This window comes from Emiliania huxleyi (genome assembly GCF_000372725.1).
Source record: "Emiliania huxleyi CCMP1516 unplaced genomic scaffold EMIHUscaffold_9, whole genome shotgun sequence".
NCBI lineage: Eukaryota > Haptophyta > Isochrysidales > Noelaerhabdaceae > Emiliania > Emiliania huxleyi.
In genome coordinates this window covers 727,845-740,589 of record NW_005195301.1, presented here as the reverse complement: position 1 = coordinate 740,589, position 12,745 = coordinate 727,845, and the positions used below count along the sequence as shown (strand labels likewise).

At 64.8% G+C, this 12,745-nt stretch overlaps 4 protein-coding genes across 4 annotated transcripts; 1 reads left to right on the top strand and 3 right to left on the bottom strand.

Annotated features, from left to right (window-relative positions):
- Positions 1–224: 224 nt before the first annotated feature.
- EMIHUDRAFT_199089 (Hypothetical protein) lies at positions 225–530 on the top strand (the record flags this gene model as incomplete). Its single annotated transcript, XM_005757762.1, has 1 exon — positions 225–530. The coding sequence occupies one exon, from the start codon at positions 225–227 to the stop codon at positions 528–530; it is 306 nt and encodes a 101-aa protein (XP_005757819.1).
- Positions 531–7,081: 6,551 nt separating this feature from the next.
- On the bottom strand, positions 7,082–7,705 carry EMIHUDRAFT_199086 (hypothetical protein; the record flags this gene model as incomplete). The annotated part of the gene is made up of 3 exons (XM_005757761.1): positions 7,082–7,154; positions 7,190–7,268; positions 7,318–7,705. 3 exons carry the CDS (start codon positions 7,703–7,705, stop codon positions 7,082–7,084), a joined length of 540 nt encoding a protein of 179 aa, XP_005757818.1.
- A 404-nt stretch (positions 7,706–8,109) lies between these two features.
- On the bottom strand, positions 8,110–8,934 carry EMIHUDRAFT_97282 (hypothetical protein; the record flags this gene model as incomplete). The annotated part of the gene is made up of 1 exon (XM_005757760.1): positions 8,110–8,934. One exon carries the CDS (start codon positions 8,932–8,934, stop codon positions 8,110–8,112), a length of 825 nt encoding a protein of 274 aa, XP_005757817.1.
- Positions 8,935–10,209: 1,275 nt separating this feature from the next.
- On the bottom strand, positions 10,210–11,439 carry EMIHUDRAFT_448638 (hypothetical protein). Its single transcript, XM_005757759.1, has 5 exons — positions 11,156–11,439; positions 11,003–11,076; positions 10,777–10,935; positions 10,603–10,702; positions 10,210–10,524 (listed from the first exon to the last, which is right to left on the bottom strand). Exons 1-5 carry the CDS (start codon positions 11,247–11,249, stop codon positions 10,376–10,378), a joined length of 576 nt encoding a protein of 191 aa, XP_005757816.1. The 5' UTR covers positions 11,250–11,439; the 3' UTR covers positions 10,210–10,375.
- Positions 11,440–12,745: the final 1,306 nt, after the last annotated feature.

Sequence of the window (12,745 nt, the reverse complement as noted above, 5' to 3'; positions counted from 1 at the left end):
CCTGTGGGGGGGGGCGAGGTGGGGGGGAGGGGGGAGAGAGGGGTGAGAAGAGGCCGAAAGAAGAAAGGGGGACACAACCCTTTCGGGAATCGTGTGTCCCCGAGTAGTTAGGCCTGTGTCCTACCCAAAGCATGAAAGAGTTTGGGACATCTGTGCACGGCGGCTGATGGCAAGCGCCGCCTTTGACCACGCAGAGCCGCCGCCTTTGACAACGGAGCCCGCCAATGCAGTCGCTCGTCGTCGAGCTCTCGCGGCGCGTGCGCGAGCCAGCACAAAATATGAGGGCGTGGGCTGGGGCCAGCCGCGCCACGCGCGGCCACGTGCACCTCACAAGCCAACCGCCGCCCTCGCAGCACGGCGGCGAGGTGAGCCCCGCAAACGACGCCGAGGGGGCAAAGCTGGCTCTCGCCGGGTGTGCCTCAGCGGCCGCGGGCGAGCAGGGCATGTGTGCGCCACGCGCCGCCGCTCCAGCCGGATCGTACGAGCCTCCCTCCCGCGGCTCGTTGCAGGAGAGCGGGTCGATCCGATGATGCTCGGTGAAGATGCTCGGTCTGCTCTCGCCAAAAGTTTGTCCGGCTCGACGTCCGGCCCCGGGCGTCGGGCCATGGCGGCGACAGCAGGCGTGCTCCAGCGCCGCCTCGTGCGCGCGCACGCGCAGCGGCGGCGCCTCTGCACCACCCGAGTCGCCGCCCGGCCGAGCGAGGAGCAGAGAGACGGCGAGAGACATGCTGATTTGGCAATCAGACTTTTTTTTTTGAGAGCAGGACGCCGGGTTTGTCTTGTATGTGCGTGTCGGGGTGTGTGCGCGGGGCGGGGAGGGGCAGGGGCGTGCGGGGCGGAGGCCCAACGTCGGGCAGCTTGTCGGGGCCGACGAATTCGAAGGGGGGGAAGGGGAGGGGGGAGTGGGCAGTCGGCGTCGGAGTAGCAGGCTGCAGGGCGTACGGGGTAGCCGTCACTTTCCTGCCTCGCAAGGGCGGGGCTGTCCCGGAAAGTGAGAGACGCCGGGCAGCGTGGCGCATTACTGAACCCTCCCATACGTGCTTGTGCTTCCTCCTTCGGGCTGTTCCATCTCCTCGTCTCTTTCCCACCTCGGCGGGGCGGGGGCTGGGGGGGCGGTGCGGTGTGTGTGGCGTGTGTGTGCGAGTGATGGCTGCTACCAGGGACCTTGGGCTTGTATTATTAACAACGAAGGCGCTCTCAAAAGAAATCGGACGCAAAGCCTGTTGGCTCTTCCCAACATCCCCGAGGGTTTATCTCTTAAGTGGCGGCCAGAAGATCCGCCCTGGGATCTTCGGCGCAGGGCGCCGTCACCGGCCCCATGAGCCCCCTACGAGGCCATTCAGTGCTCATGTGGCACGACCTGAGCAGGCCTAGCAATGCCTCGGGCCGAGCGGCGCCCAGAATTGTTGGTGCTGGCCAGCAACGTGGCCGGCGAGTGCCGTCGTTGCATTGGTGGCGACCACCGCTGAAGCGGTCAGCAGGTGGGAAGGCATCGCTCTCTTTGTGAGGGTATTGTACGTATTCATTGTCTGGTCAATACTTCTGCCTGGGTGGCACCTGTGTGCCCAACATGGCGACCCTTGGCCTCCCTCGTGAGTCCACCTCGCGCTGATCATTCTCGTCGCTAGCTCAAGCCGAAAAAGTGGTCCACCGACACCAGGAGGAGTACAACCATCATGGCCGCAGCCTCAGACTGACCGGGTTAGGTCATCTTACCGGCTTGGTGGCCCAGAAGCGCGACATTTGCTGCCCGCAGAGCGCTAGCAGCCCACTAGCCGGCACGTCTGTGCGTCGTGCGGGGCTGAACTTCAGGCACTCTGCACGCGGCTTGTCGTCTAGAATAGCTCAACCCCGGCCAGTGAGTGATGGATCTGATCATAATCAATCCCTACTGTGCTGGGGGGCTCTCAGATCAGCCGTTCAGAGCTCTGACATTGGTTCCCGGCAGAAGATCCTCCAGAGGATCTTCTGCCGTCAGCCGAAAACCCGTTTTCAAACGAGACACAATGACCCAACAATGACCCCCACGGCCAGCCTGGACATGCAGCCGACCCGGCCTGGCCAGCTGGGCCATCGGGGCGGCCACCAGCGGCCGTAGGACCGTGCTGCGGTGCCGAAAGGGGCTGGAAGATCCGCCCTGGGATCTTCGCCACCTAAGAGATATACGGGGAGGGTGAACTAAACGGAGGGTGACGTAACGTCGTTCGGCGCACAGTCGCAGCCGAGTATTTACACATGCATTTGCAGCATCTCCACACCGCGATCCTCGCTTCGCTCTTTCTGTCGGCAGACAGCTTCTCGTCGCACCCGCCTCTCCTTGGAGTGCAGTCGCACCCCCTCTCAACACACTGCGCCCGCTCATCCGGCCCTGATGCGCACGGCGGCTGCATCGGCGAGTACGGTGAGTGCCTCAACAGGCAGGACCAGGGCCACAACATAACTTGTATCGGCACAGCTGATGATGTACTCGGAGGATCCACCCGCTTGGGTTCGAGCCCCTTCAACTGGTGCCGGAGGCCTTTTACGGACGACTGCCGACCGATACCAGCTGAGGTCGCTCGCGGGGCACTGGTCCCAACTGCCCAGGCCGCGATCGCTTACAGCATGGGCAGTGGGAAAACGACGGGAAATGGGTGCTTGGATGGCCCGGTCCAGACTGTCGAGAGCGACACTGTTGTCCACGCCTATGTGCACGGCAAAGGAAGGGATGGGGCAGAGGGCGGCGCGAGTTATGCCTTCCTCGGCACCTACGATGGCAGTCTGTACCTCTCGTGGGCAGGCACTAACTTTGATAATGAGGAGGATCGGGCGGAAGACTGTCTCAGTCGCTGCTCGTGGTCAAACTGCGGGTGTGGTCTTACATCCGTGGACCTTGGGGGAGCAGACAACTATACCGTGCTGAAGGGCATGTTCGAGCAGTACCACTTCATGATGCACGAGACAAAGCAGACGGACCCGTTGAACGTGAAGCTCGCGGAAATGCTCGCCGAGCCTGGATCGGAAATTACAGTGGTGGGCCATTCGCTGGGCGGTGCCAAAGCGCAGTTTGCCGCAGTCGAGATCGCAAACAGGTTCAAGGCGAGGGTGCGCCTCGTGACCCTGGAGAGCCTCAGCGCCTTTGGCACCACCAGTGCGCGAAGGATCTGGGACGAGCTCATCGTTGGACACGAGCCCGAAATGCCTGACAACCGTTTTGGTGCTGACGCTCCTCCCGCGGGCCAAATTGCCGCCCAGCGGTGGGTCCGCATGGGCGACTACGCGCCGGGCTACCTCGGCAAGCTGTTTGATCATGGAATGGTGGAGCACATCTCGAGGGGGATGCTGATCAGCAAGAGCGCGGTGCCGTCATCGATGAACACTCTTTCTGAGGCCTGCTTTGGCTGCTACGAGTACACACAGAAGTCCCGCACCTACACGCCTTACAACGTAGCCATCTCAACGCTTCACTACCACTCTATCGCAGGGGTGCTGTTGGGACTGAATGGCGGCAGCTGCAACTGGAGGGCTGCTTAGGAAGAAGGGTCGGTGGCCCTGAGTGGCGCGGTGCCGTACACTGATTCCGAGCAGGCTCACGGTGTCTTGATGTCTGTGTGTGTGGGCTGTCGCTAAGCCCCACCCGTTTGCGATTTGAGAGCGCCTGGTGTCCAGCTGCGTGCTGCCAGGCCAAACTGTGCTGCTTCTTGTTCTCCAAGCTGCAGAACCTGTGCGAACCAGTGCCTAGGGATCCTCTAACATCTCTATAAGGGATCCCTACGACGCTCAGCGCCGCGCGCGGAGCGCGCCCCGAAGAAAATTTTCAGGGTTGTGGAGGGGTAGATGCGAGTTCTATTAAGAGTTTTACTCACACGCTAGGAACCTTTCGGCCCACCCACTGGCCCGATCTCAAGTGGCGGCGCTCCGCGCCTACCCAGCGGCGCGCTCCGCGCGTGCTTTCCAGCGGCGGAGCGCGTGCTCTGTGGCAGTACTACTGCATCTTCCGCAGCTCCAGCAGGTATTAGCAGTGTGAGTTCACCGCCAGTTATCTGCGCCTCCGTTCGTCGCTCTCGTGCTTGATCGTCAGGCTGTGCTCTCACGTCCGCCCGGCAGGCGCCCACATCGCGCACGCCGCTCTTTCGAGGGCTCGCCGGGGCTCTGCTCCAAGAGACCTCGAGAGAGCGTGCGTGTGCCTCTACTCCGGGCGGAGGAGGCGGAGGAGGCGGCTGCGAGGAGCGTGGCGCGCGATGCCCAGCGAAGAGAACTCTGCCTCGAAGAACTGGGAGCGGTATGTGGGCATCCTCGTGGGGCAGGGGCGAACCATCTTTGGCGCAGCCGTGCTGCCCATCGCGCCCGACCAACCGACGCTCCGCAAGTGCGCCCACCACGCACATGAGCCCGACACGCCCACGCTCTGTCGGCAACACCGGCTGCGCTGGCAAGGCGGGCTAGGGAGCGCCGTGTGACGCGCGACGGCGCGCCCTCAGGTCTGCGATCCTGGCGCAAAAGGGCATCTCGATGCGCGTGCCCGAGGTGACGGCGCTGGTCGAGGCGGTGATGGCGGGGCGCGTACACCAGGACTATGTCCAGGCGCACAGCCACACTGCCAGACTGCCACACTGTCGCACCGTCCCGCCCACCCACCACTGCCCACCCTGCCCACCCACACTGCCCACCCACACCCGGCGCACAGCCACACTGCACACCTCACGATGCACAGCACGCGCTGGGCACACCCACACTGCCCACACCACCGCCTTGCTTCCGGCCACCAGTACCTCATATCTCCCCATATCTCTCCCCATCTCTCCCCATATCTTGCGTCAGGCTGGCCACCAGTACCTCATATCTCCCCATATCTCTCCCCATCCCTCCCCATATCTTGCTTCAGGCTGCCGGCCACCAGTACCTCATATCTCCCCATATCTCTCCCCATCCCTCCCCATATCTTGCGTCAGGCTGGCCACCAGTACCTCATATCTCCCCATATCTCTCCCCATCCCTCCCCATATCTTGCTTCAGGCTGCCGGCCACCAGTACCTCATCACCACGGTCGACGAGATTCGCCGAGATTCGCCGAGATTCGCCGAGACTCGCCGAGACTCGCCGAGATTCGCCGAGCCCACCGCGGTCAACGAGCTCCTCCTCCTGTGGCCGCTCAATGCACCAGTCAGCTCACGACTCGGGATCCGCGCAATGAATGCATCGTAAACTAGGTCAACGAGTCCTCCTTCTACGGCCGCTGCACCTCCACCGCCACCGCCGCGGGCATGTCTCACACCGTCGAGACGCCCCCCCGTGCCTCGTGCCCCATCGATTGAGTGTCGGCGGGCACCCTTTAGGCATCCTCCTCCTCAAGATGGGTTCTTCTCCTTCTTCTTATTGTCATTAGGCATTATTATCATTATTAGGCATCATCCTGCTCAAGATGGGCCCCTTCCTCGTCCTGGCCGTCTACACGGAGCCGACCTGCGCAACGGAGGCGACACACACACACACACACACACACACACACACACACACACACACACACACACACACACACACACACACACACACACACACACACACACACACACACACACACACACACACACACACACACTGGGCCTTGCACTTTTAATCCCGTGGGGCTCCTGTCGTCCAGACGTGGAGACTCGAGGGTTGCCCCCCCTTGCCCCACCACCATCCTTGTGTGTGTGGAGAAGTGTACCTTACCTTACTTACCTTAGGCCATCCCCTACGTCCACCGCTCCGTCGACGACCTCGCCGCCGCCATGTCGATGCAGCCGCCCGGTGTGTGAGGAGAGCGCGGGCGTGCGTGAGGCGTCTTTGTAGGGCTACGGTAGAGGTAAGTAGTAAGGTACTTTCTGGGTATTTTTTTCTCGCTCCACACACAAAGTGGTGGCTGGTGGCAGGTGGGGTGCACACAAGTGGGGGCGACCCGCCCGACCCTCGCACACACACACACCGCTCACCCACGCGCACCGGGCCTTGCACTTTAAATGCCGTGGGGCTCCTGTCGTTAGACGTGGAGACGCGAGGGTTGCCCCCCCTTGCCCCACCACCTTGTGTGTGTGGAGAAGTTTACCTTTACCTTACCTTACGACCCTCGCATCTCCACGCAGGACCCCCGGACACCCGGAGACGGGCGCGGCAGGTGAGCCCCCCAGCCCCGCCACACCGCACATTGGGCCAGGTGCCAATTTTTCAAAATCTGCAGGCGCGGAGCGCCTGCGAAAATGGTGAAGAAATTTGCAGTCGGGCCTGATTTTCATCAAGATCTTTCAAATTTGCGGTGTGGAGTTGGGGAGTGGGTTAGGTTAGGGTTATTATAGGGTTAGAGGGTTAGGGTTAGGGTTAGGGTTAGGGTTAGGGTCAGGGTTAGTCTTGTTGTGTCTGTATATGCCAGCGTTGCAGGGTTCTGCGCTGGGATCTGGCCCCACAGCGCCGACGACTAAGACTCAGCCCCGCACGCTGACCTACTGTAGGGTTAGGGTTAGGGTTAGGGGGTTAGGGTTAGTCTTCTTGTGTTTGTATGCCAGCGTTGCAGAGTTCTGCGCTGGGATCTGGCCCCAGCGCCGACGAGTAAGACTCAGCACCGCACGCTCACCCCACCAAATGCCGCCTCAGGGCGCCAGGCCGCCAGCCACCTCTTACACGCGGCCGGCGCCCTCTCACGGCAAAAGGGTCGAGCGAGCAGGCAGAGTCGTGATGTCTGCGCACCCGCGTGCCGATGGGCGGCACACGCAATCGAGAGAGGCCCTGTCACGCCGCCAGTAGCGTTCTCCGCACTCCCCAGCCACGCCACCAATTGCCGCCTCAGGGCGCCAGCCACCTCTTACACGCGGCCGGCGCCCTCTGACTCGCGGCAAAAGGGTCGAGCGAGCGGGCAGAGTCGCGATGTCCCTGCGCACCTGGGTGTTCGCCGCCTATATGCTCTATCCTGTGCCAAGACGGACACGTTTTGACAATCAAAATCTCCCTCAAAATTTGCGGCCGCCCCTCGAAATTTGCTGATCAAAATTTGCGGTGGCCCGGATCGAAACCTGTACTTTGGCCAAACCGCACACGCGGCAGTGATTTCGGCTCGGCAGCTTGTCAGCCCTCAGCCGAAGCTGGGGCCGGTCCCGTAGCCGAGAGAGCCCGCGCCGATGAGTTCGACGCGGTCGGGGGGGGGCCTGCGGAGAGGCCAGCGAGGTGGCGATCGCTGTACTTCATGGCGCCCTCAAAGTGGGGCTGGCTGACTCGCCAGAGGTCGATACTCTGGACGACCCATAGGATGCCACGAATGCCTAGGGGCCAGCCACGCCACGCGCGGCCACGCGCATCGCACGAGCCAACCGCCGCGCCCGAAGCACAGCAGCGAGGTCAGCTTCGTAAACAACGCCGAGGGGGCAAAGCTGAATCTCGCCGGGCATGCCACAGCGGCCGCGGGCGAGCGGGGCGTGTGCGCGCCACGCGCCGCCGCTTCGGCCGGATCACACGAGCCCCTCCCCCGCGGATCGTTGCAGGAGAGCGGGTCGGCGTTAAGATGCTCGGTGAGAAGATGCTCTCGGTCCTCGCCAAAAGTTTGTCTGACTCGGCGTCCGGCCCCGGGCGTCGGGCCGTGGCGGCGACAGCAGGCGTGCTCCAGCGCCGCCCCGTGCGCGCGCACGCGCAGCGGCGGCGCCTCCGCACCACCCGAGCCGCCGCCCGGCCGAGCGAGGAGCAGGGAGACGAGCAGGGACATGCTGATTCGGCAATCAGAGAGTCTTTTTTTCTAGGTTGATTGACATGCATGTGTGTGTGTGTGTGTGGCTGGATGACTGAGAACTCGGGCGGGCGTGGGAAGAAAGACTCGGGAGCTCCAGCCATGAGCGTGGCGCTCTTGCGTCTTGGGAAGAGGTTGCGGCAGACTACCATCCTGGGGAAGGTGCCCGTTTTTATTTTATTTATCGATATCCGCGTCGAGCAGTCGAGCAGATCTCTCACTCGCCACGGGGACACGACCCCCACACCCCGTGTCCGTGTCCCCGTCATAGCGGCGAGGCGCGGGACCGTCTGTGGACTGTGGCGAAGTGGGTCGCGTCCTTAGATTTCCTCAACTCAGCCACACCCTCTCACTGCCGGTACCGCTCTACCTCTCTAGCTCGCTCACTCACGGAACGCGCGGCGCGGGCGGCGCGGCGAGCGGGGTGAGTCCGAGCGGCCGCGCGAGCGCGAGCGGCGGCGGCGGTCTCGGTCGCGCGACTGGGATCGGCGGCGGCCCTCGCCGCCGCGCTCCCGGTCGTACTCGAAGCGGCCGCCGTAGAGTTCCGCGTGGCGGTCCGAGTGACGGTCGTCGTAGCGACCGCGGCGCCGGCTCTCGTAGTCTCGCTCGAGGTCGGCCTCGCGCGCGGGACGGCCGTCGTGCCTGCCGCCGCCGCCGTAGCGGTCGGCGGGGCGCTCCGCGTGTCGCTCCTCGTGGCTCTCGCGCCGCCCGCTGTCGTACCGCCCAGCAGTCACCTCGGAGCGGTGCCAGCTCCCCTCTGGCGTCATGGACATGCCCTCGCGCGGGTGGTCGCCGTTCCACGCGGCGGGGTGGCACGCGAGGTCTCGCAGCGCCGCCAGCACCGGGTGGGGAGGCTTGGGCGCCGCTCCTCGCTGCGGCCGTTCGCCCGACGGGTTGACGCGCAACGCCCGGTCTCCGAAGCGTAGGCCGTCGAAGAGCGCGATCGCGTAGAGGGCCGACGCCTCGTCCGCGTAGTCGGCGAACCCGATGCCGCGGTGCCCCTCGCCGGAGAGGTCCTTGGGCAGCCGCGCCTCGCCCACGAGCGGTCCTGCCTGCACGAGGAGCTCTGTCAGCAGCTCGGCCGTTGCCGCCGCCGGGAGGTTGCCGATGAAGACGCCCGTGGTCGGCTCGGCGGCGGGCGCGGGCGCGGGCTCGGCGGCGGGAGCGGGAGGGAGGGAGGGCGCGCCGAGGAATCGCGGGGGCGACATCTCTAAAGATATAAGGGCCTCGCGTCGTCCGCCGCTTATATCCCGTGACCTGCGTAACTCGCGATACCGAGGAGTCTCGAGCTTCAGCTGGCGAACCATCATGCCGCTCTCGGAACCGCAGAAACGCGAGCGCCGCGCCGCGCAGCGCGCTGCCGAGGCTCAGGACGCGGCTCGCGGGCAGCGCAACCGCCCGGCGCCGAGCCGGTGCTAGGCCGCCTCCGCTGCGCCTGCTTCCTTGCGCGCCGCTGGACGTCGGCCGAAAAGACCGGTTCCCTCTGGGACCCGACTGGCGAAGATCGCGCGCGCGTCGTGAGTGGCGGCGCGCGCGCGATCTCCGTTCCCGGCCACGCCGGTCGCAGTGGCATGGGCTCCCAGGCTCAAAAGCGCTCCCGTCAACAGCGAGCGAGCGCCGCCTGCTCCTCCTCCCGCCGCCGCTCCGCTCACCGAGACAAACTCGGTGCCGCCGTTCTCGCCGCCGCCGCCACCGCCGCCGCCTCGCCCCTCGCCTCCGTCACCGCCGCCCTCCATCTCGCGGCGGCGTCCCTCTGATGGCGCGGGCGCCTCGCTCACCGGCGCCTCGCCGCCGCCCCCCCCCTTCTCGCGCCGCTCCGCTCGAGCGTGGCCGCCGCCTCCCCTGTCAATCCCGCCGCCTCCCCTGTCATCCCGCCGCCCGCACCACCGCCGCCACCGCCTCGCGCCTCGCCGCCGCCGCCACCGACCGCCCTCTCCCCTACGCCGCTGAGCGCGCCGCGGTGCAGGGGGCGAGCCCCCGCTGCGCAGCCTCGCCGCAGTGCACTGCGCTCTCCGCGCCCCTGACGATTAGTTGGTGTTGCACAGCATGGAGCTCGGCGAGCGTTTAGCGAGCCCCTCAGCTAGTGTGTGTAAAAAACAAATGTTCCCCCAGTGGTCTTCGCCCGGAGCTGCTTCTTGGCGATGGCGGCGAAAAGAGCCACCTTCCCCCTCCACCGACCACCCCCTCCCCCCCCCCGCCCGCAAGGCGCGCGATACACACAAATCTAAACCCGCTGCCACCCGCACCGCGCACGCACCAGGGTTGTCAGGGCTCTCTTGCTCGTAGCCCGATACCGCGATCATCCGGCCCGCTGGTGCGCTTCTATCGCTCCCTGGCCCTGGATGTCCGCACTCCAAAGACCGTGCACTCTCCAAAAAAGTGCCCCTCTGCTTAGCCCCCGCTCGGCCCCTGCCCCTGTCTTCGTCCGCATACCGAGTTACCGCAATCTGTGTTGGAGTGTCCAGTCCGAACGCAACCTGCTGTTTTATTAATGGCTGTTCTTCACCTTCGATACATACATACAGCGGCCCTTGGCACCTCGGCGCTCCGGTGCTCTGGGGGACGGGAACCTGAGCAGTAAACCGCGCAATGAGGCCGCGCCGGCGCCCGCCCGGCCTCTACGTTGTACAAAGCGCCTGCGCCGGCCGCTCACATGACGGAGCACGGCACGAACTCAACCTCGAGTTTGATGATGCCCTTGCCCGAGACGCAGCAGCGGCACATTCCGACGCCAAAGATGTCTGGCACGTCGTCGTCGTCCTCCCACTCTTCCGCGAGGTGGATGCAGGTGACGGTGCCTACGGCATGGGCACGCCCACGACATGTCATGGGCCGCGTCCCCGACATGTCCGCCACGAAGGTGCGAGGTGCGGCGCCGTGTTTTCGGTTGGGGCCGATGGCGACGCCGAGGCCGGTGAAGAAGGGGTCAAAGGCGACGGGCAGCTTGTCCTCGTCGAGCAGCAGCTCGGCGATCACCTGCTCGCACCGCCCGCCGTGTAACAGGCGCCACTCACAGCCCGAGGCGGAGCCAGCAGCAGCTCGGCGGTCGCCGCAGTCGCGTTGGCGACAACGTCCCGCATCTCGTCCATCTGGTCGGTCCTGCCCCCGCGGCCGAGGCAGTGAAGGTACGGCTTCTCGCCGAGTCTCTCGTCCGGCTCCTCCTCGACATAGCCCAGCCGCGCCACCTTCTTCATCGCCTCGCCTGTCAGCTCCCCCCGAGGCGTGATTTCTTTTCTATTCTTCGGCGTAGTCCTTCCTCATCGCCTCGCCTGTCAGCTCGCCAGAGATGGCAGCAAAGGGCGGCACCGCTTGCCTCGCTCTCAGCCGTGCGGCGGCCGCCGGCGGCAAGCCTACGGTGACAGGAAGGGCTCGCGGAGCTCTCCCCCCACCCCTGCGATGAGCCTCCGCTGCTCTGCGGTGAGCGCGCGCCGGGCGTCGTGTCGGCGTAGCCTTGCGGGTCGGCGCGCGCGGCGTTGTACTGGTAAAAGATCTCGTGGCGCAGCGCCTCAATAAACTCCTCCATCTGCAGCCGCTTCTTGCTCAGGTAGTCTGGCCGTGGAGGCGGCCCACCCGGAGCCGGAACATCGCCACGCCCTTGCAGGCAGCTCTTCAGCCGCTCGCACGTCCGCTTGAGGCCCTGCCAGTCGAGCGAGGGCAGCTCGACGCCAAAGTTCTTGCCGCCGCTACTCGAGGGTCCGGCGGTTCCGCCGAAGGAGATCATCGGAGCGGGCCCAGTTTCAGGTGGACACAGCGGCAAGGCGGTGCACCGCGCCCCGGGGCCAAAGTAGGCGCATCGCAAAAAGAACTTAGACAAAACAACTCTCTCTCACAGCAGACAGGCTCGACACAGGTGCGAACTGGCGCGTGCTAGTACTATCACCGGCACACCACCGGAGCCGCCTAAGCGACTCCGTTAAGAACGGCAATGCACTTAGCTCCGTGCACAATGCCGCTGTCCCCGCACGCTAGCTCGTTCACCGTCTGCCACGCCACGGCGGTGTGGAGAACGACAGACAAGCGCTGCATCTGCAGCCCGTGCCAGTTCTTGGTGGTCCATGTGACCTCATCGAGGTGCTGAGCGTGCGAAAGTTTGTTACTCAGCTGGTCCGCCGCCTGCCGAAGAATTCTGCGGACGCCGTCCCCGAAGCCGCCGAACGTCTCGAAGTCGAGCAAACGCAGGTCGCAATTCTTCTCCCGCGCGAACCGGTATTCGCCCTTCTCGTAGCGGGCCGTCACAGGTGCCCCCGCCTCCGCCTCCCCCTCACTCTCCCCCTCCTCCTCTTCCGCCGCCGCCGCCTCCGCCTCTGCATCCTCCGCCTCCCTCCCCCCCTCCCCCCCCCCTCCCGGCCGCGGCCATGCAGCATGCCCTAACACTAAGTCGAGCAGCGCCCGCTCGGTGTTGCCGAAGGCGACAAAAGCCCCCTTCCAGCCGAGCCGATCGCCACCCTTGCACGCAAGCGAGCTCGTCAGTTTCAAGTCGCCAACGAGGCGCACATGCCCTTTGCCGATGTTCGCCGCCGCCACGTCAGGTTGTTTTGGGTTACTGTAACTGAGGTGTGCAGTCGGCTCCATCTCGATGAGCATGCCCCACGCCGAGCGAAGGGTCTTGACGAGTCGTTTGAGCAGGTATTTGTGTCGTGTCGCGTGCTTCGCACGCGGGTTGACCATTGCGGCATCGCCGAGTTCTTCGTGCGGCTTGCCGTTTGGCGCCTTCTTGCCCGCCTCCACCGCCTGGCAGGCAACATCGAGCGGGAGGCCGAGGCGGCGCTGAACTGTAATGCGCATCGCCCACGTCTCCATCTTCATATCATCCCGCATGGGGATCGCATTCAGGAAGGCGCCAGCCCCCTCCTGGCTGACTGCGACGAACCGAATCGCCTCGCGCCAGCACTTGTGGTTCTTGCACCTGCCAGTCTTGTAGCGGCCGCCCTGCCGGGATGCCTCGCTGACGAAGGCGTCGGCGAGGGCGAGCCAGTTGCGATGGTGTACGCCGACGGTGTCTGCCGGTGCCTTTTGATA

Coding starts and splice junctions, on each gene's coding strand:
- EMIHUDRAFT_448638 (XM_005757759.1), bottom strand. CDS start 11,249: ATGGAGGAGTTTATTGAGGCGCTGCGCCACGAGATCTTTTACCAGTAC. Junction 11,077..11,155: donor CTACGCCGACACGACGCCCG/GCGCGCGCTCAC, acceptor CTGTCACCGTAG/GCTTGCCGCCGGCGGCCGCC. Junction 10,703..10,776: donor TTGTCGCCAACGCGACTGCG/GCGACCGCCGAG, acceptor CGGTGCGAGCAG/GTGATCGCCGAGCTGCTGCT.